The 23,388-nt window shown below is 45.2% G+C and overlaps 1 protein-coding gene across 3 annotated transcripts in view; it reads right to left on the bottom strand.

The window, feature by feature from the left end:
• Positions 1-23,388, bottom strand: part of M1ap (meiosis 1 associated protein) — a 90,516-nt gene that overhangs the window by 6,106 nt on the left and 61,022 nt on the right. For all 3 annotated transcript variants that reach the window (XM_015987842.3, XM_076566991.1, XM_076566990.1), the window contains 2 exons: positions 18,793-18,955; positions 17,977-18,118 (listed from right to left, as the gene is read on the bottom strand). In XM_015987842.3, the coding sequence (XP_015843328.3) occupies positions 17,977-18,118; positions 18,793-18,955 (305 nt within the window). The remainder of the gene's footprint in view (positions 1-17,976; positions 18,119-18,792; positions 18,956-23,388) is intronic.

The raw sequence follows: 23,388 nt of genomic DNA, 5'->3' as shown, positions 1-23,388 counted from the left end.
TGGTAAGTTATGTCCTTTTGCTGGCAGAGACCATTAATCACATCTGGCACAAATGTAACAATTTCCCAGTTACACAAGATGGGGAACAACAAACTCATACTAGTTCTATCATTCCAACATAAAAATAATTTGAAAGACAATGGAAAGGGACCATGAGTACTTTGTGGAAGACATTGGAAAGGGACCATCAGTACTCTGTGGAAGACAATGGAAAAGTGACACAGGGAGGCATCTAACACCTGCTGGTGGCTTTGGAGAGAGGAGGGAAATCTCTGCCATCTTAACTCAGTGCCATCAAACCACGTGGCACAGAACACCATGGGGTCTGGTGGTCTCTGGCAAGGGGAGGGAACCCATTCATTCTTCCAAGAAGAAAAGCTGTGACTGTTCTTGTGGTTGACAGTTATGGGCTGATAATTTTGGAAGTATGGTGCCTCTTCAATAAAATCTTGGGTAAAGATAGATGAGAAGTATGATGCTTCCTCAATAAAAGAATGGGTAGAGATAGGTGATATAACTATAACTATAATAATAATCTCAAACAGTGGAATGCTTACCCAGCCACAGGCACTGTGTGAAGAGCATTGTAGAGAACCTTAGAAGTTCATATGTGGGCTGGAAAGATGGCTCAGTGTTTAAGAGCACTGACTGCTCTTCCAAAGGACCCACATTCAATTCCCAGCACCCATACGGCAGCTCACAACTGTCTGTAACTCCAGATCCAGGAGATCCAACACCCTCACACATGCATACATGTAGGCAAAACACCAGTGCATACACAAAAAATAAAAAATAAAAAAAGTTCATACGGTGCTATTATTTTGGTTGTATCTAGAATTTTGTCGCCCCCCCCCCCCAACTCCCTGCAGAACAGATTCAAAATGTGATGCGAAGTCCACCTGAGGCTCACTGAACCTATTAAGCTGGGAGTAAATAATGTTAAAATTATGGTATATGTGTGTGTCAGGGTATTTGCCTACCATGGGAACACAGCCTTGCTAAGTCTTAGGGAAGACTAGGTAATTGCTTAGCTTTCATTGGCCAAAGTAACTTCTGATTATGGCTCAGGATTTCAACCATCATTGCTTTCAGCCTTCTATTTTGTACCAGTTCAAGCACTTGTTTGTAAGTTTGTTAAAATATATAGAGTAGGGAGCTGCAAAGACGGCCCATTGGTTAGGACCACTTGCAGAATCGAATACTTAGGTTTAATTCCTGGCACCCTCATGGTGGCTCACAGTCATCTGTAACTCCACTTTCAGGGGATCTGACACCCTTTTCTGATCTCCATGGGCACTAGGTGTCATGAGGTGCACACACACACACACACACATGCAGGCAAAACACTTATGCATATAAAGATTTTTTATTGAATACTTATCATGTTCCCAGCACTAGGTGTGCAGAAACTCACTAGATATACTCTGTGTCCTCTTGGCATTTATAATAGAGTAAGGGGGAAGCTCATAAAGGATGTTTGTCTAAGACATCACGTGACCCACTCTTCTGACTGGTCTATATTTAGGAAACGATTGTCCCGTGTCCCAGAAAACTTCTCAGTCCTAAACAAACTGATATGTCAACCACCTGCCCAAGACTTGACTAAGCATGAGAGATCTTGCCACTGAGGCAATGAACTAGGGGCCATGGTGTATGATGTTTCTTGGATCTCATCACTAGAGAAGAGTCATACATGTTACACTATGGGCTTGCTAAGAGTCTCTGAGTGTTGCACACAGAACACTTTGGGACACTGGACTCTGAGTCGATTGACTCAGAGACAACAGCCAAATCTCTGTTATTTAGCTGGTAGGTAGAAAGGACAGCAGTCTCAAAACTCTCTGCCAACGTTGGGACTGTCAGAGGACCGAGAAGATTTGCTTTGTGTCCCCTCCCTCTCCTTGGATTTTTCTGTAGCTGAAATAATTTTATAGAATGTTTTAAAACTTATGGGCTTGATACATAAAGAGATTGCCAGAAAGCTCTGGGAGAGAAATAAGTCCGTATTAGAGGACAATGTTAATTTATCTTCAGTTCCCAGGAGCATCTGGAGAGAGTGAGGAGGAAGGAAGTTTGAACTTGAAGGCTCCTGTTTAGGACTGCAGATTTCTAGCATCTCCCCCTGGGTAGTGGCTTATGGCACTAGAGACTGGAGGTCCAGGCCCCAAGTCTGAGGATGTTAGCTAAGTTATAGGTTGACCTGTTAGGACAAGCAATTGTGCTTATGCTGGGTGTGGCTGACTGCCACAGCAAGTATGTGAGGCTGAGGAAAAGTACTGGGAACATCTCAAAGCCAGCAGCCTTTGGGGTCCTCAAGGGGAACAGTGCCAATGACCGTAGATAACTGCTAATATACTTTGGCTGGTTCTAAGGAAAAGAGCGTGATTTAGATGCTAACCTTACCAGAAGGAAGATACTATGCTATGGATGTAGAACGTCTCCTATAGGCTCATGTATTTGCTTCGGTTCCCCATTGGTGGAGCTGTTTGGGGAGGGAACTTTTAGGAGGTGGGGGCTAGCCGAAGGAAGTGGATCCACAGAGCCTTACAGTCTGGCCTGGATTCCTATTCTGGTCCACCAAGATGTGATCGAGTAGCCTTGTGCCTCTGCCACTGTGAGCCTTCCTTGCCGAGCCCCTTCCCCACCCTGGCGTCTCTCCTCACTGTGAGACAAAATAAATCTCTCTTCCTTCATGTTGTTCCTCGTTAGGTATTTGCTCCCATCAATGAGAAAGGTAGCTAATGTACAGTATGTGAAGGATGCCTTTGTTTATGTGTAATTGGAGATCTTGCCATAGAATGTGGCTTAGACTTTACAGAGCAGGTTCCTTCTCCTCAGAGCAGATGTGGACAGGGGCAGGTCTGAACGGCATGCCATACTCCAAGTTCAGCCTGAGTAAGATCATCCTCCCCCAACTTATTTACAGTTGTTTGTATGGTTTTCTTCTAGTTACAGATTAATGACTCCTTACGGATAGCAAAGGGAAGGAAGAGGATATGGTTACTGACCTCTGGTTGACAGAAATCTCAGAGGCACTAATACAAACCCTGCAAGGAGTCAGAGGAGTATTTGTTAGAGCAGGGAGAAACTTGAATCCCATAGGCCAGCACTGCCTTGGTCTGGCATCAATGTGATGGCCATCAAACAAATGCAGTGTGCAATTAATGAAACACAGCTAGTTGCGCAGTGAGGTGTTTCAGAGGCAGGCAAGGGAGAAGGGAGGAACAAAACACCCATTTAGCTTTGCTTGTGGAGAGGGAGGCATCTCCTTGGTCTAATGCATCCAGGAAAAGAGACTACAAACTAAGTATGCATTGGGCCTTTGGAAACTGGAGGGAAACAAGGAAGAAATTAGGTTTGCTTAGCATTTGCTTTTTTCTCTTACCCTAGAAAGGATGGAACCAGGAGGAGAGAAGAAGCTGTTGCAGCATCCAATACCTGCACCATGGTTTGGATCTAAAATCCAATAGACTGGGTGTAGAAATCTTGGTCCTCAGTAGGGGGAACCACATGGGAGAAGCTAGAAACTTTAAGAGGTGGGGCTTAGCTGCAGGAAACTTAGGGGAGTGTCCTTGGAAGTTAGGTCTTGCCTTGATCTCCCTTCCTGGAACTCTCTCTGCTTCTAGTCTAGCATTGACTGAGTAGTCTCTGCTGCATGGTCTTTTTTATCATGGTCCCAGAATCAAATGAACCAAGGACTATGTTCTGAACATTTGAAATTGGGATCCCAAATAAGTGCTCCCTCTTTTGATTATATCAGGTATTTTTCCATAGTGATAAAACTCTGACTAATAAAACCATTCTGCTCTCACACTGGCTCCCGTAAACATGGTAAAAGAGTCCCAACCCTCTAAAACAGATTGCCCAGTCCTCACAAGTCAACATTCTTCAGGATAGACAACAATACATTTAAAAAGACTAACGTCATCCAAAATGTTTTCTCCAACCACAGTAGAATGAAACTAGAAATCGATAATGAAAGCAACTTGGGAATTCATGAATTATGTGAAAAGAAAACAATGTACTTCTACATGTGCATAATTGAGGGAATCACAGGGGAAATTAGAAAACAAATAACAGTGAATGGAACTGGAAACCTAACAGCAAAGTCTGCGACAAACTGCTAAGGCAGGGCTTACAGTGAGAGGGGAGAAAAGGAGCCGCCAATCCCTCCCAGCTGTGAACCCTGTGACTACAACAACAACTGCTCTGGCAAGACCTGCCCAGTGGTGTAACTGCGGCACAGATGTCATGCAAGTAACAAACAACTCTGACTGGATTTAAGGCCCGCTTCACAAGCTGAAACTCATACCCACTATCATTCCTCGGGCCAAGAATCCGTGGCTAGACAGAACATGGGCCCCAGGGGAGAACCTGCCTCTGCTCCTCTGCTGAGTGGACACAGCAGTAAACCAACTCCTGGTGACTTATCCCGATACCCACAGACGAGAGTATATCTCAGCCCTCATCAGAGAAGCTTCTTTCTTTGCAGTAGATGGTGGTTAACTCAGAGACCCACAACTGGTCAAGGTGCAGAGGAGAAGAGACTATGGATATTTGAATCACGCTCTTCCACTCAAGGCTCGGAGATCATGGTGGAGGAGAGGGCCAGAAAGACTACGAGAGCCATAGGTAGAGAAGGCTACAAGGGAACTGGTTTCTGGATGTAGCAGGGTAGCTGTACATACGAATCTACAGCAATCGAGACAGCATGCGGAAGACAAGATCTTTTTATGTCATCTTTTTAGGTGTTTTGCCTGCAGGTATGTCTGTGTATCAATCACATGCATGCCTGGTGTCCGTGGAGATCAGAAGAGGGTATTGGATATCCTGGAACTGTGGTACAGAGGGTTGTGAGGCACCATGAGGGTGCTGGAACTGAACCTGGGTCTTCTGTAAGAGCAACAAGTGCCCTTAACTGCTGAGCTACCTCTCCAATCCCTTGGTTTAATATTTTTTAAAAAATCAGTCAATAGATTATTGTATACTGATAAAATAAAGAGAAAAAGTATATAATCATCCAGTAGACTTAATTTTTTTAAGACAAAATTCAATAACCTTTCACAGTAAAAAGGAACAACAAACTAGGAATCAGGATAGAACTTCCTTGTCTTGACAAAGTACTAAAACCAAAATAAAACAACAAAAATGAAAAATAACCTCATAGCTGCCTGCTGTGGTGGCTCATGGGAGGCTGGTGTCGGAGGGTCACCACAGTTGAAAACCAGCCTGTGTAGCAGAAATCTTAAAAGTTCTTATTAATAAAATCAAACCCGAGGCCAGTTATTGGGGTCAATGCTGGTAGATCAGAGAGACAGAACAAGCCACAGCTATCTCACCTCGCCGGATCCTCAGCTGGTCTTGTCTCCTCAGACTGGAGGCCTCTGAGTCGTCATCCGGAATGGGTCTCAGCTGAATTACTGCTCAAAAGCTTGGATGCTTAACCAGCCAAAAGCTTTACCAGCCAAAAGCTTAACCAGCCAAAATCTTCTAGTTTCTGGTCCTCACGCCTTATATATCTTTTTGCTTTCTACCACCACTCCCTGGGATTAAAGGCTGGCTTTCTGGGATTAAAGGCGTGTGTCACCATGCTTGGCTATTTCCAATGTGGCCTTGAACTCACAGAGATCCAGAGGGATTTCTATCTCTGGAATGCTAGGATTAAAGGTGTGAGTGCCACCATTTTCTAGCCTTTGTATCTAGTGGCTGTCTGTTCTCTGACCCCAGATAAATTTATTAAGGTACACAATATTTTGGGGAACACAATACCACCACAAGCCTGGGCTAGGTAGTGAGTTCCAGACAAACCTGGACGACAGTGTAGGACTCTGTTTCCAAACAAATAAACAAGCAAGCAAACACCTCTTCCCCCACAAAACTCCCTCAAAATTCTAACTCACAGTGGTAAAAAGTGGTAAAAACCACTGTGGTTTGAATAAGAATGATCCCTATAAGCTCATATATTTGAATGCTTAGTCACAGGGAATGGCACTATTTGAGAAGGACTGGGAGGTGTGGCCTTCCTTGTTGGAGGAGGTGTGGCCTTGTTGGAGGAAGCACATCACTGGGGGTGGGCTTTGAGGTTTCAAAAGCCCAGGCCAGGCCCAGTGGCTCATTCTCTCTTCCTGCTGCCTATGGATCCAGACACAGAACTCTCAGCTGCTTCTCCAGCACCATGTCTGCCTTCATGCTGCCATGCTCCCTGCCATGATAATGAACTAAACTTCTGAAACTGTAAGCAAACCCTCACTAAATCCTTTTTTTATGAGTTGCTGTGGTCATGGTGTCTCTTCACAGCAATAAAAACCCTAACTAAGACGCACACTTTGCTGCCAAGAACAGAAACAAAGATATCTGGTTTTATCCCTTGTCTATAATACTGTACTGGAGGAGATATGCTGAAGACCCCATGCCAGCCTTCGGCCTTCATACTTGTTCCCCTCCTAACCTCCAGATTCTAGCCTCTACCCTCACTTTTTTTTTTTTTTTTTTTTTTTAAGGCTCTTGACCTGCCGTTACCCCACTCCCAGCTTGGAATCTTGGTCTTGACTCTTTGCCTCTACAGCCAAGGACTTTCCGTCTCCCCACCCATTCGCAGCCCAACCAGCCCACAGCCTGTGTGCTCAGACTCCCGCTGGACACATCCTGGCTGGAATTCTGTCACTTCTGTGGCCAATTAGGGCAGACAGGGACTGGAAACTCAGGAATGTGTCTCTAGAGACACTGACATTTGAAGTAGGAAACTGGAAGACTTAGTTGGTGTTTTCATTTCTTTTGCTCGTTCATACAGACCTGACTTTGTCAGAGAAACGAGGATGTGGAAAGTGAGTCATTAGCTGCATAACTGGGACTACACAGTAGGCTTCGGTAATTGAAACAACATTTTCCTGGCAATGGATGGCTTCATCTCATAAAGACTGGGAAAAATTCATTTCATTTCCTTATGTATTTATTCCCTACCACATTTCATAAAATTGTTGTGTAAACTTAGAAAAAAAAAATGTAACAGCACATAAAGACCAAATAACGAGTTAAGGAGATTGGTTAGAGGAGAGAGGTAAGACCAGGGCAGGATCAGAGACACTGTCAGAAATGCTAAGGTTCTCCTTGACAAACAGTAAGGGAGCCTTACTTGGACGGATGTTGCCAAGTAACAAATATGCTTCAGAGACCACCTGCAATCAACATGACAACCAACTCCACACGACGGCAGAGTGGTTTAAAATTTGGGCCCTGGAACCAGCTCTCCGGGTTCTGTCCTGACTCTACCATTTCTCCACACCTTAGTTTCCTCATCTGCAAGACAGAGACAGTTCTTGTTGAAGGGACACTAGCCCACTCGAGCGTGTGGCTCTGGCAGGCCACGCCCTTCTCCCCTGTCCCCTCGGCCTTGCTAAAAACCATTAGATTACATTCCCAAAGCTAGCCACCAAGTCTTTTCCCTTCTTTGGCCACTTCTCCTCCTGAGGCTGACTACCAAGGCCCAGCTATTCAAGTATTGAAGTCCAGCAATCAGAAGCCCCCTTTGCCTCACCTAATTAACATGCCCAATTAAAATTAAACACCTCATCCTAATATGGGGTCCGTCCCCCACCCCACCTTTGTAAACCACCATTTTCCTATGGGCTCCATCTGTCTCCCCTCTTGCAGAGGCAGAACTTTGTCCCACTAGGGACAAATATCCCTGCCCCCTCTCCCTTGTTCCCTTCCCCTTCTCCCTCATCCTCTCTCTCCTGTCTTTGTCTCTTATTCCCTGCTCTCTGTCACTCTGGGACAAATAAATCTCCTTTGTGTGGAGAACTTGGCCTTGGGGGTCTTGAGCGGATCCTTCTCCTTTCAGTTATTTTATAGGATGGTGATGGTAATAAAACAAACTAATAGTTGTAAAGTACTTGGAATTGTGTTAGGCATAAAGTCAGCATAATAAAGTATTACATTTCTAAAATTAGTTAGGCATACCAGTGCATATGTTTAATCCCAGAATTCAAGAGGAAGAGGCAGGTGGATCTCTGTGAATCCAAGGTCAGCTTGGTCTAGATAGTGTATTCCGGGCCAGCCAGAGTTATGTAGTGAGACCTCTCATTTTTTTTTCCCTAAAATTAAGATGTATTTAATTATTTGTATTTTGTTAAATTAAAAATAATTGGGTAATGCTTAGATATAGGTCTGTAAAAGCATCCAAGGATGCTGTAAGGACACAGACTCTTATGATCTAGATTAATCCAAGAGTGAAATTTATGAGATCAGTGGATGTCATGTAGTGATTATCTCTGAGAGTAAAACCTTCCATCTTGGAGGGAAGCTCCCTAAGATACAGGATGTCAGAGAGGAGGTGAGACAACAGGATATTCAGTGAAATACTCCATCCTTCAGGGATGTTCATTAAGCCCAGGAAGTAAATAACTCAAAACCTTTAGGAAGTCCCTGAAACTGACCAGACTCACTAGGCCCCTTTCCCTCAAACACACACACACACACACACACACACACACACACACACACACACACACACACACACACACACACACACACGAACTGTTGAGAGATATCCTTGGACAAAATTGCTTAGAAGAACTGCTTACAGGAGGCTGAGAACAAGCAAGCTGCCTGGAAGAAGCAGAGACCAGTCTAGTTGCCTGGAGGAGGCACAGACCAATTCAGTTACCTGGAAAGAATACTCGAGGTTCCCAGATTTTGTGAGCTGTCACCATGCTGGGGTGGGATTTTGGTGATGCAGCTGTCTTTGAGTCATTTCTGCTTCTGTAAATAATCCCTTGCCATTCTCTTGTAAGTAATTCCAATAAAACTCACTGGTTCACCACACTGGACTTTGGTGGGATCTGTACTTTGGTCTGTTATCAATTTCCTATCTAGGAGCAGTGGATGCTTGTTCCTGTCTCCCCAGAAATAGTGTCACACAATACTGCAGAATACCTAGCTTTCAGAAAGACTGGGTAAAGCTTTTTTGATGAAAGTAAGATACCTAAATAAAACAAATAATCTTTGAGGAAGACAGAAATGGAGCGATTTTCAGTTAAAAAAAAATCAGGGAATGGAAAGTACACATCTAACTGCAGTTGACTAAGGCTTAGAGCATGTACAAAACGCAGTTGGAAAAGTTACACACTGTTTGCAGCCAGGGAGCCTGATGGGTTGGTACTAATGGCAAGGATTTGATTATTGTAGCATGTATTTTGTCCAGAAGAGCTGTTCCAGATGAAGAGGTGGAGGAGAGGAAGCAGTAGACAAACTGACCTATACCTTCACTTGTGGGGAAGCCCACGAACCCGAAAGTGAAAACATGGAGTCAACTCACTGGCTGGGGACGAATTAGAAAATGTGCTGTGCATGTAGTCAGATGGCCAAGGGGGAGTACATGAGCATGTGATAAGAGCTACTTCTGCATTCAGAGGCCAGTGCAGGGTGCTTCTCTTTCCTAGGACAGTCAGAAAAGCTAGATCATGTACAGAGAGAGACCATTTATAGTGAGGTATTGTCATGGATTTGAACACATGGAGAGGAGAGAAGGGGCAGCATGAACAGAGGAGGACCAAAGGTGGAGAAATCTAATGCTCTTCATGCAGTTGCCTGTAATATATAGGATGTGAAGAGAATAATGGGCGAAAAAGCTGGACCTTGAATACTAGACTAAGAAATAGGGATTTTATGGTATAATAATAGTCTCTTGAGAGGGAAGAATCTAGACAGAGGAGGGAATTATGATGGCTTCATTTACCCTGAGGGCATATGTTGATTTTGAGTTGGAGGGGATGGAGGTAGTAGAAGTGGAACTCAGAATCTAGGATTCCCCCCTTCTAGGAGACATCTGCAAGGAAACAGAGCACCTAGCAGCTCTTTTGGTGGAGACCTGGTGGTGGGGTAGGGTGAGACTCAATTCAGTCTTCCACTCAGAACATTTGTGACATGCTAGAGTTATATGTATCTGGAAGCAGAAACACTTGAGAAAAGCTGAGAGGCTTTCAGTGGACTTGGGTGGCAGTGGTTAGAGTTGAGATCTTCTAGGGTGAGGGGAAATGCGCAGTACACCAGGCTTGCAGTTGGAAGCTCTGGAGGAAAGACTGAGCGTTAGCAGTATGGCTGCCCAGCCATGACTCAGCACGGTACCTGCGTGTCTGTCTATCTGCCTGGTCCAGGGAAGGGTGAGCCCTCTCTGCCAACTGGAGCCTCTACAGCACATTTATATACAGGCGTGGCTTTCATTAAATACTGCTGGATACCAAAACAAAAACAAGTAAACAAACAAACAAACAAACAAACAAAACAACAAAAAGGCAAGCCAGGACCACATATTTGAAAACCAAAAGACAAAACAAATAATGAAACAAATCCACCTGACTTAGGATTAGCCAGAAAGAATCTTAAATGCCTAAACTTATATTTATGTGTGTGTGTGTGTGTGTGTGTGTGTGTGTGTGTGTGTGTGTGTGTGTACAGATTGCGTGTGCAGATTCTCCCCACTGTGGAGGTCCCAGGGATCAAACTCAGGTCTTCAGGCTTGAACTGACTTCTACGAGCTGTTCCCTAATCTCCACATTTGTGGGCTCTCTCTCTCTCTCTTTCTCTCTCTTCTCTCTCTCTCTCTCTCTCTCTCTCTCTCTCTCTCTCTCTCTCTCACACACACACACACACACACACACAGAGACACATACATATGCAAACAAACAAATAAATGTAATAAGGGTAAAAAAAAATCAGGAAGAGCCGGGCATGGTGGTATAAGCCTTTAATACTAGCTCTCAGGAGGCAGAAGCAGGCGTATCTCTGTGAGTTTGAGGCCAGTCTGGTCTATATAGTAAGTTCCAGGACAGCCATAATTATGTAGAGAGACACTGTATCAAAAAAACCAAAACCAAACCAAACCAAAAGAAAAAGAAAACAGGAAGAAACAAGTGGAACTTATAAAAGTACTAACCAATAACTGAGCAAACCATGTGCTGGGTGCTTTACACACACAGCTCTACCTAGTCAAAATATGCAAGGCACGTCTTATAGTTTCTGTTAGATGTGACAGAGACCACAGAGTTACCAGCATGTCTCCAATGTGCCTCTCCTTCCTTTCTCTCTCCCCGCTGTGCCGCTCATGGGAGAAGCTAGCACTGGACTTGAGTATCGTACACAGGAGCCGGCAGTGAGGCCAGTCACATCAGAGAATCAATTTAGAATATGTGGCTGAGTGGGGGGAGGAAGCCAGGAGCAGGGCCCCGAGGATGTGGTGAGAGTCTGCGTGTATGTGCACGCTTGTGTGTAAAGGGCATAGGGTCAGCTCCAGGTTACAGATAATTAAGTGGAGGAGGAAGATCTGAGAAACACCATTGTGTTTACAAGATGGATCTTCTTTGGTGTTCTTTGAAAACACAAGTTAATTAATTAAAAATTACTTTGGGGTCCCTGGATAATGTTTTTTAATATGTCATCTGTGCAGAGACTAAACCGCACGGGCCCACTGTGCTTGTTAGGGTTAGGAATGCATAAATACAGCACGGTTAGAGATGTGAGTTTTTGCTTAAGTTCAAAGTCAGGAAACAATAAAGGAACAGGACATCAAGTTCGGGATTTTCTTGCGCAATAGGGATATTTCTCCAGAATATTTTAGAAAACCACCCTGAGCCACTCAGAAGTAGCAGCAGGACGGGCAGGGGAGAAGGCTTGGTAATTCACGAGCGCCTACTATGCACCCAGAGGACTGGAGCTTGGTTCCCAGCACCCACATAACAAGCCGGGCACTCCTGCAAGGATCCATGACCCGAGCTCTGAGAGACAGAGTCAGGAGGACTCTGGGGCTTACTGCATTCCTGCCTAGTCTGGAATTCACAAACTCCAGCTTCTGACAGAGACCCTGCCTCAGATGAAAAGGCAGAGAGAGACAGGGGACACCTGATGCTCTTTTTATAAGCCCCCCATCCCACCCCACCCCCCACATAAATAAATCTTTAAAAAAAAATAGAGGTAACAAAGGGGGAATTTCTCTCTGAGCCAAAATTTGACTAAAGCTGAGGACTTGGTTGGGGAAGTGGGGAAGTGTAGAAATACCAGGAAAAGGCAAGTGTGTCATTCTGGATTTTAGGGTAAGTCACATTTACATCTCAATCTTGAAGTCAAATCATAGGACATACACTTAAAAGACACTACGTGAGACATGCTTTTCTCTAAAAAGGAATAGAATACATAAAATCTAATAAAAAGGCAACTGGAAAGGGCTTACTAAGGAAGCACCGTTTGAGCTGAGTCTTTCAGATTAGGGCAGGATTTAAACACATGGAGAGGAGAGAAGGGGCAGCGTGAACAGAGGAGGACCAAAGGTGGAGAAATCTAACGCTCTTCATGCATTTGCCTGTAATATATAGGATGTGAAGAGAATAATGGGTGAGAAAGCTAGACCTTGAATACTAGACTAAGAAACACGGATTTTATGGTATAAGTAGTAGTAAGATTGTGTGCATACGTGTGTGTGTGTGTGTGTGTGTGTGTGTGTGTGTGTGTGTATGTGTGTGTGTGTGCCTCTGTGTGTGTGTGTGTGGGGTGCTGGGGATCAAATCTAGGGCATCGTGTACACCAGGCAAGTTCTCTTTCACTGAGCTACAGCAGCAGCTGCAGAGAGGAAATATTTTGAGGCTGAAGATGGCAGACTCAATGCCATACTTCAAGGTTAGTTTATGGGCATTGCTACAAACCACACAGAGCAGGGGAAGCAAGGAGAGAATCTGGACCAGTGGAGAAATGGCTGCAATATTAAGGCACAAGTAAAACAGGTCTTGAATAGCACGGTGAGGACACAGGGGAGAGAAGGTGCTGGAAGATGAGGATAAGCAAGGTTCATTAAAGCAGAGGGTGTAGGCACGTGAGAAAATGTGACAGTCAGAGGACTGCTTCAAGAAGGTAATACGAGGGCTGGAGAGATGGCTCAGAGGTTAAGAGCACTGACTACTCTTCCAGAGGTCCTGAGTTCAATTCTCAGCACCCACATTGCAGCTCACAACTGCCTATAACTCCAGGATCCAACACCCTCACACAGACATACATGCAGGCAAAACACCAATGCATGTACAAGTAAAAATAAACCAAAAAAGAAGGTAATATGAGGCTGGGCATGGTCACGCATGCTTTTCATCCCAGCATTTTGCAGGCAGGGGTAGATGGATCTCTGTGTTCAAAGACAGCTTGATTTATATAGTAAGTTCCAAGTCAGCCAGGATTATACAGCGAGACCCTGTCTAAAAAGAAAAATAAAACTAAAGAAAGAAAAGAAAAGAAAAGGTAATTTAGTGTCAATGTACAGGTAAAAAGAAGTTGGGGAGGTTGGGTAAGGGAAGTTAGGAGTTTATAAAAAAAGTTTGTGAGAAAAGCATTGGGAACAGGAAACAAGGACATCTCCAGTTTAGGAGTGGAAAACTGACGTGGCCTGGGTGACTCGAGTGTAAAGGACACTGTAGCTGAAAGTGGCTGAGGTTTCAAGCCTGGGTGACCTAGGCAGTGGTGGGGCTGCTCGTAGCAGAACGACAGATGTCAGAAGCAGAAGCTGGCTGCAGGGGAGGAAACAGGAGTGTGAGGAGGAGAGAGCACAGAGTTGCCCTGGGAACTGAGGGGTCACCAGATCCGAGGAGAACAAAGTGTAAAAGAAGAAAAGAAAAGAAAGTCCAAGCGCAAAACCAAAGCTGGAGGTAAAGTTTTGCAAACCCAGGGCTGGGGAGCTAGGTCAGCAGTTAAGGGCCCTTGGTGCTCTTCCAGAGGACCCAAGTTCGGTTCCAGCACCCATGTCAGATAGGTCACAATGCCTGCAACTCTAGCTCTGGCCTCTGTGGGCACCCATACACAAGTGGCACGTATTCGCATGGATATACACATATACATGTTAATAAAAATAAAAATCTAAAACACAAAAGTTTGGGCAACGTGTGAAAAGGTTAGGGAGGTTCAGCCTAGGTAATACGTCTTGTCACATAGTTAAGTATAAAACCACTTCTTGTTGAATGAATGACTTGAAACGTGTGAAAAACCCTTCCCTCTATCACACTGCCATTGAGGATTTATGTCACTCAGAGAAGGTGTCATTCAAAAAGCATGGATGAAGAGCCTTTCGAAAACTGATTCACCCCCTCCACCCACTAGGAGACTAGTATTTAATGCTAACACAATTAGGAACAAACAGGGCCGAGAAAACTGTAGCACAAGATCCCTGTGACCCACATGGGGAAGGGAGAGAACCGACCCCTGCAAGCTGTCCTCTGTCTCCCATGGGTGTTACAGCATGTAAACTTTCTGCTTCCTAAATATGTGAATAAATGCAAAAGATGAACAAGGAGCAATTATGAATGCCCGGATACTAAGTGGATTCTAGCCCAGAGAAATGCAGGAGTGCAGGTGACTTAGAGAGGAAGAGGCTCACCTTACAGCTGACAGTCTAGCATCAGAGGAAGCCAGGTCAGGAACGTAAGGCAGGAGCTCTGAGGCAGAAACTGAAGCAGAGAGCATGGAGGATGCTCTCTACAGCTTGCTCAGCCTACATTTTTATTGCATTTTATCCAGGACCGCCTGCCCAGGGGAAGCACTACCTATAATAGACTGGGCCCTCCCACATTAACCATCAATCAAGAAAATGCCCTACAGACTTGCCTACCAACCAATGTCATGGAAGCATCTCAGTTGAGGTTCCCTCTTCCCAGATAACTTTAGCTTGTATCAAGTTGACAAGAAGCCAGCAAGGGCACCCATTCATCTATTTAGGACACTAAACTGTTTCTAATTTTCTTCCTCTGGGAATAACACTGAGGTGAACATCTTGTATGTGTATATCTTTGCTTCTTTGTCTTGGGCTATAATCCTGGCTAAAGTGTTGATGGAAATTTTCAGGAAAATGTGTTAAAATGCCAATGTGTAAAATATGTACTATAGTGTTGCATACCTTCAATCCCAGTTTTCAGCAGGCAGAGGCATCTCAGTGAGTTCGAGACCAGCCTGGTCTACATAGTGAGTTCCAGAATAGCCAGGGTTACATAATAGAGAGAACTTGTCTCAAAATACAAAAACAAAGCAAACAACAAAAATCCTGTGCTATAAACACTGAACAAGGTCTGGTGGTACCTGTGTATAACACTAATACTCGGAAGGCATAAAGGTCATCCTCAGCTACACAGCAACTTTAAGGCCAACCTGGGCTATATGAGACCTTGTCTTTAACAGGCCTGACTCAGGCCTGTAATTCTAGCTATTTCAGGGAGGCTGGGACAGGAAGGTCTTGAATTCAAGGCTTGCTTGGGCTGTAGATTAAGTTAAATTCCCTGGGTAACTTAAATGAGATTTGTCTCAGAACAAAAAAATAAAGGAAGTCCGGGGACACAGAGCAGAAGTTGTTTGCCTAGCCTGTGTGAGATCCTGGGTTCAATCTCCAATATGTCACAAAGAAAAGAAGAAGATTGAAGGCACGTGGGGGAAGTGCCTGCTGATTGATGGGTCATCTCAGAGATTTGGAGGAAGTGGGTGGAGTACACAGTAAACCGAGCTGCTGGGCACTCAGAACTGATTGATCTGTTGTCTGTGCTCTGCAAAGACAGGAGGTGGACGTCCTTCAGACCAGAAACAGGAACTCAGTGGGTGGGCCCCCCAAGGGGAGTGTGAACTTTGAAACAGAAAAAGAAGTCTGCCTCTGAGAGTGGAAGACAGTGCTGTGCTGCCCTTCAGTCCAAGGCCAGCATGGGGACCTGCCACTCATGCCCACCTAGGCCAAGCCTTTGCTTTTGAAAAGATGGATTTCATTTTTCATTATATGTGTGTGGGTCTGTGCATGTGACTGCAGCGACCTGTGCAGAACAGAGGTGTTGGATCTCCCTAGAGCTTGAGTTACAGGTGGTTGTGAGCAGCCCACGGTGGGTGCTGGGAACTGAACTCGGGTCCCGTGGAAGAACAGTATGTACTCTTAAACTCTTTGCCATCTCTCCAGCTCCAGGTCAAGTATTTATTCAGTATCTTGTCTTAGATTCTCTTTTTACTTATTTTATTTTGATTTAAGTGTTGCATTAATTTTCTTTTTTCTTTTTTTAGGTTTTTGAGATAGGGTCTCACTTTGTAGTTCTGGCTGGCCTAGAACTTGCAATGTAGACCAGGCTAGTCTTGAACTCATAGACAGTCACCTGCCTCTGTTTCCCAAGTGCTGGAATTAAAGGTGAGCACTACCACATCTGGTTTCTTTTTTCTTTTTCTTTTTTTCTTTTTTTAATTTATGTGTATGCATGTGGGCCTGAATGTATGTATGTGTGTATGTGCACCATGTGTGTGTTAGTAGAGACGAGAAGGCATCAGATTCCCTGGAACTGGAATCACAGGAAGTTATAAGCCTTCTGATGTGGGTACTGAGAATTGAACCTGTGCCCTCTGCAAGAGCAGTAAGCTCTCTTACCTGCACAGTTCTCTAGCCCCTCATTAGTTTTCTTTTTCTTTAAAAAAATTTGTGTAAAACATATTTATTGTGTATGTGTGTATAATTTGTGTGTGTGTGTATGTGTGTGTGTGTGCCACAGAACATGTGCAGAGTTAGAGGATGACTGTGTGGAGTTGGTTCTCTCCCGCCTTTGCCCACTGAGCCATCTGGCCAGGCCACATTAGTTTTCTGTGCTTTTTATTTGCTTTTGTTCCAAGGACTGACATCAAGTCAGATGCAAGCAGTTGCTGGACATTGCATTTACCTCACTCCCACATCCTACCCCACACTGAGTTCTAATTGATTATATATGCCTACAAATATTTCTGTGTTGTATTTTTTTAACCTTGACTTCCGATACTCTAGTCTAAGCCACATATATATTTCTGTCTCTTTCATTACAGGCTAAGTTTCCTGAGGACACCAATGTATCCATTATGCCGCCACTGAATGTGTATCTGGGACTTAACATACTGTCTGGCATGGATCGGGACCACAGACTTCTTCAAATGACCTGTGATAAGGAGTACAGTGTTAGAAAGGCTGTGGGATTTTAAAAACATTTACCATTATTAGTGTGTGTGTGTGTACAGTGTGTGTGTGTGTGTACAGGTGTGCCACAGAGGACAGTTTCCTGAGTCCATTCCCATTCCCCAGGCTTATGTGGAAAGCATGTTTACCCACTAAGCTGTTTTTCGAGTCCAGAAAGGAAGCAGGTTTGAAAGCATCATTACTTATGTTTAAAGCTTATAAAATAAGGGGTTCTGACTGATTTCAGGAAGGCTTCTGCTACAAACTGAGTACCCTCACCTGGCTTTTTCATCAGTACTTGCAACTGCTACCCCCAAATTGACTTTGGGCTGACAGAGAAATGATCTGAATTTCTGGACTTTCTAGCCACGCTATCAATAAGAACAGCACCTGGGCCCAGTGAAATGGCGTGGCTGGTAAAGATGTTTGCTGCCAAACCTGAATCCTGAGTTCAGTCTCTAGGGCCCACATGGCTGAGGGATAGAATCGACTCCCCAAAGTTCTCCTCTCACTTCTACACATGTGCCATAGCATGTGTGCACCACCCCCTACACATATGCGCACAAAATAAAAAGATCAAATGTATAAAAAATAGCATTTGTCCAGCACTCAGGAGGCAGAGGCAGGCGGATCTCTGTGAGTTGAAGTCCAGCCTGGTCTACAGGGCTAGTTCTATGACAGCCAAGCCTACACCGAGAAACCCTGTCTCAAAAACAAACAAACAAACAAACAAACTAGCACTTGTATGGAGTGGGGAGGTTCTTTTGTACTACACTTGATCAGTTGGTCAGACTGTAATAGGCGGATGCTTGGAACGCCATCTGGTAGAGAGCACTCATGTTTCCTCTGGGTGCATCTAACAAAAGCAATGTTACCTTGACTGTAAAATCCAGAGTGTTGCCAGGTTCTCTATCCCTTCCAGGGTTGAGGCAGGTCTGGGGTTAGGAAAGAGTTAGTGACTGTTTTTCTCTAGCTGTTACTTGAGCACTCTGGCCTGGGAACAGGGCACTCACCAGCAGGCAGTGACACAGAGCATGGAAATGTTGCTGGTTTGTTTCCAACTCATCCCAGTCCAGCTTCCAACAGCTTGTGGGTCTGAGGATGAAGGGGAGTCCATAGGTCAGGGACTCACAGATCGCACTGGATTTAAGAGCCCTGGAAAAGAAAGACTCTCCTTAGTGGTATCGGGAGTCTACCTCTACCATCAGACCCATCTAAATTCAGCTCGGATCTAGGACCTTCTGGGAGCTTGTGGATCAGGGTATGTAATTTACAGAGTGTGTGGTCAGTGTCAAGCATGGAATCGGGCACACTGAAAGTTCTTAGAGCTCTACAGTCTTCCATGGGGCCCTACAGTAAGAACAAGAACACAGCAAAGCTGGGCTTTCCCATCCCTGTTCTGCCTGAGAGCTGGATCCCCTGATCCAGCACTCCTAGTGCCCAGAGGAGTGGTAGAGTTGAAGTTAGATCTTGAGCCACTTTGCCCCTGAAACGCTCATTCCTACGCTAACCCTATGGCTTTTGACAAACATCCATCGGATGGCTGAATACCTTTGCATCAACCTTGCTTTGCTCTGCACTCAGAGGCCATGTTTCCAATTCCTGCCCCTATCTCCAAGTCTTCTGTGGTAGCAAGTGTACATCTGTCCCTCTGGCTTCCACTTGCTGAGGAACCCAACCTTACTTTTGTTGCTTTGCTGACATGCTTGTAACTGCTACCTGGCCACGGACTGTTGCCTGACTGCCAAGGTATACCCTGAATCTCTGCCCTTCCAGGCCGTGGGATCAACAAGGCCAGAGGAGAAGGGCTAGGTTTCCTCAAAGCATACTTGATCACTTGCAGCTTGTACGGAGAGTCTGACGACAGGGAGGCCATCTGGTAGAGTGTGCTGATGTCTCCTTTGGGGTCATCTATGCTCAACAGGCCATCGGCCGTCCCAGGAAGCAGGGACGGGCTGAGAAATCGCTCTTGGAGGTCACATTTCAGGCATACTGCGACCAAAGGAGAGTTAGAGAAGAGGCCATGTTACAAGTTACCTCAGGCTGTCACTGTGAGACAAATTCACTCTCACTAGGCAGTCAAGGCTTGGGAGGAGGTAGGAAAATGGGAAAAAGAAAGCAAGTTTGGTTTGGGGAGGTAAAGCAGACCTGTCACCTGTGTTATAGCTATTCATCCTCACGGTTTACTTGTTCTCTGAGCCTGGCATGATGCTCCTTTGCTTTATGGCTGGGCTCACTGAGCATTTGTCTCCTAGCAAGGAGTCTGGTTTGTCATTCCGTTCAGGAGGGACAGGTATCCTCGCTGGAGCAGCTAACGCTTGTTAGGTCTCAAACCCGGGATAATATGCAGAGGCCCTTGGGTAACCACAGAAGGAACTCTTGCCTCTGCTGCTTGCTTCCCTGCGGCTTTGGCAAGCGTGCTGGCCAGATGAAGGAAGAACAGGAAAGCAGAAGTCAGACAGTCAGCTGACTGCTACTGTTTTTCTCTGGCCTTTGCCAGGGGGCCTCCAGGACTATGGGAGGAACACGTTCCTGAAATAGCCTATGTTTGATGCCTGGAAGGAGCCCGAGTACTGGATCTTCAAGGCCTTGGAGCCCAGCGGTGGGTTAAACAGCAGGAGTGCATAGACTGTGCTGAGTTATACTTGTCTCTGTCTGCTACTCTGTTCTACGAAGCTTTTGGCTTAAAAAAAAAAAATTTATTCTTATTTTGTATCCATTGGTGTTTTGCCTGCATCTATGTCTGTGTGAAGGTGTCAGAAGCCCCAGAACTGGAGTTACAGACAGGTGTGAGCTGCCATGTGGGTGCTGGGAATTGAACCTGGATCCTCTGGAAGAGCAGCCAGCACTCTTAACTGTTGAGCCACCTCTCCAGGCCCATTGCCCCGATTTTGAGACAGGCTCTGCTGCAGCCCAGATTGACCTCTAACTTGCTATATAGCTGAAGATGACCTTGAACTCCTGTCCTCCTGCCTCTGCCTCGCGAGTGCTGTGGTTTCAGGTGTGTGTTACTGTTCCTGGCTTTGAATTGGGTTTCTATTCCAGCAGTTACCTTCAGGTGCCTGAATCCTTGATGCTACGAAACATTAAAATATAGATCTGATTGGAATATCAATAGCAAACTTGCAAGTATACGAACACTGAATCCTTGTGAGAAGGCTCGTAGGTTATGGTGATTTGTGGAACGACCAGACTGCCACGTGAGGTAAAAATTAAAGCAGAAGTAAACTGCAGTGGCATACATCTCTGAAAATGTCATCTCACTAACATTTGTTATGTTATATACTAATTTAAAAACCAGCCGGGCGGTGGTGGCGCACGCCTTTAATCCCAGCACTCGGGAGGCAGAGCCAGGTGGATCTCTGTGAGTTCGAGGCCAGCCTGGACTACCAAGTGAGTTCCAGGAAAGGCGCAAAGCTACACAGAGAAACCCTGTCTCGAAAAACCAAAAAAAAAAAAAAACCAAATAAAAATATCAAAGTAACATGGGGAAAATGGAGTAGGCGATAGATTCAGCTGGATTTCCTGGGCTCAGTTCATAAGATGTAGACTTTAATTTATCTCATTGAACCCAGGAGGGGCTTGGTCCAGGAATGTGCCTCCCTTCATTTCTTCTCTGCCTGACTTCTCCATTACCGGTCACTGGGATTTAGGATTGGGAAGCTCTGTCCATCTGGATGAAGGTCTCATTGGTTGCAGTAAGAACCATCCTAAGAGGTCATGTGCAGTGGTGCATACCCATAACTCCAGTTCTCAGGAGGTGGAGGCAGGAGGACCAGGAGTTCCAGGCTAGGCTAAGCTCATAGTGAGTTCCAGGCCAGCCTGTGTAAGACCAATTAAATCAGAATCTTTGAGGTGCTTCTCACCATCCAGAGCTCAGGTACAGAGATGGTAGAGCCCACACCAGAGAACAAGACACTCAGCTGCCTGCACACTCTGGCACAGGCAGACCTCTAAGGGAAGCCCAGAGAGACGGTGAAGTGCTCCGGGCAGTCATGAAAATGGGTGGAGAAGCTTAAAAAGAAGACTCAACATTCCTTCAAGGAGCCTGTGTCAGGACAGCTCAGAGATCTTATTTTTATGTGGTGAGTCTTGTGCTCAGAAGTCTACACGGAGCCATGCATCAGCTTAAAAAACAACAGGTAGCTACAGTCTGATCTTTGTTGTGATTGTTTATAATCTCCATGGGCTGCATCACTCTGGAAAAGACCTAATTTCTCCAGACTCCATTCCAGTTGTACCTGACATCTGGATTCCAGTGAGGCCCTCGCTTGCAGAAGAGCTGATCTAAGATATGCATGCACGCTGAAGCTTTGTCGACTTCTGAAGTATGGCTACAGTTGGACTATATTCTGGCTCTGACCCTGGTAATAAAAGCTTTGGAGAGGTGGTGTGGGGGGAAGCTAGAGAAGTTCTGACCTGAGCCAAGCACAGATGCTGTAGCAGTAGTTCCTGGCCTTTGAGGGTCCCAACTCCATTAGTGAGAGAAGTGAATCACTATCCCTTTTGTTCAGAGTGGCCTAAGCAGCAAGTGGGTTAATGGTGGGCAAAGGCCTAAGTTCTGGAGGTAGATAGACCTGTGTTTGATGAGTGTATTCCAGGCAAGAATTGTGAAGTGTACAAATAGAGATTTCTGATCCTAAGATGAAGAAGGGGCCCTGTGCTTTTCTGTGAAGCCCTAGGAAAGAGTTTAATTTCTTTGTCTTACTTTCTTCATGTGTAAACACAGGTATAGTATTATGTTTGGTTTGTAGACAGATTTTTCACACACTAAGACAGATCTTTAAAGATCTTACAATTGCTATTGGCCAGGCAGACAATCTTAGCACTTGAATTCTCCCAGGAAGGATACAATTATATTGCTAAGTGACAAGAAACCAGTATGTTGTGTTTAATTGACAGTGCTTCCATTCTTAGTGGCACACAAACAGTGGCATGTCTTATAATGGATAGCGTCTTAGACCTGATGACATATTGGGTGACAGCATCTGCCTGGCGGTGGTGTGTACAGCAGAGGGAACTATCAAGAAAAGAAGCCAGCATGGTAATTTGGCAGGGGAAAGGCACACAGATGTCGAACATCAGCCGGCTTCTGTGTGAAGCTGCTGGCTGCTTTTAAGGGAGGAAAGTGAATGAGTGAATCCCAGAGGATGGGATAGGGAGGAACTGGTAGGATCCCTTGGGACACAATGCAAAGGAGGTCCTGGGGAGACAATTTACAGGCAAAGGAAAACAGGTTATTATCAGGCTAAGCCATCAAAGGCATTCCAGGCCCTAGGTGTTGTAAAAGAAAAGCTATTTACTCAGTGTGTGTGTGTGTGTGTGTGTGTGTGTGTGTGTGTGTGTGTGTGTGTGTGTGCTATGGAACATATGTGTAGGCCAGAGAACAACCTGTGGGAGTCTGTTCTTCCATACCATGGGACCTGGGACTGAACTCCAGTTGTCAGGCTTAGTGGCAAGTGCCTTTATCCACTGAACCATCTTGCTGGTCCCAACCCCTGGGGTTAAACAGAAAATGATGGAGGAGGGAGGACAGGGGAATCCGTGGCTGATATGTAAAATTAAATTAAATTATAAAATTAAAAAATAATAATTATAATTTAAAAAAAAGAAAATGATGCAGAATCTGATAGCTGTCCCTGGAAGGAGGGGAACCATAGTCCTATCTAATTAGACTTTCAGAGGGCTTTCCCCCACCCTGAAAAGGTGACAGTCATAGCAGAGTTCTATTCCAGTAGGAGAAGAGATTTTAAACACATTGTTAGTTGGGGCTGGAGAGATGTCCAGCAGTTAAGAACACTGGCTGCTCTTGCAGAGGACCAGGTCTGGTTCCCAGTACCCACATGGCAACTCACAACCATCTGTCAGCTTCAGGGGGTCCAACGCTCTCTTTCAGCCTCTATGAGCACTGCATGTACATGGTGCACAAACATACATGCAGGCAAAACACCCATGTACACTAAAACATACTACATATATATGGAGCCTTCAGAGGTGGTATACAGCACATGTCACATCAGAGCCTGGGAAGGGGCTTTGGAAAGCATGACACCTAGTTCTACTTACGACCCCCAGTGAGCTCCGTAGTTGCTACCACTATTCTGTTCTGTGGAGAAAGTGGGTGCAGACTGACAACCCCAAACACACTCTAGTGTCTTCCCTGAGGAGACGGGTCCTCAGGAGTCACCCTTCTTAAACTCAGTGTGGCTGATTATACTGCTAAGTCCATTTGGCACCAGCCGCTACAGTATCTAGGACCTTGTTGACATGCCTGGTGCTGACTAGCTGCCTGAACTTCTTTGTGCACATGATCCTGGGCTCATGTTGCCCTCCTCAGAGCTTGCTTCGGAGTTGATGCAGTTTTCTCAATGTGATGCCTAGCTAGTGAGACTTTTAAGAATTTCATTTCAGTTTATGTGTATGAG

This window comes from Peromyscus maniculatus, chromosome 3, assembly GCF_049852395.1.
Source record: "Peromyscus maniculatus bairdii isolate BWxNUB_F1_BW_parent chromosome 3, HU_Pman_BW_mat_3.1, whole genome shotgun sequence".
Taxonomy (NCBI): domain Eukaryota; kingdom Metazoa; phylum Chordata; class Mammalia; order Rodentia; family Cricetidae; genus Peromyscus; species Peromyscus maniculatus.
The sequence above is the reverse complement of the archived record's forward strand: the minus strand, read 5'-3'. Positions and strand labels throughout refer to the sequence as shown.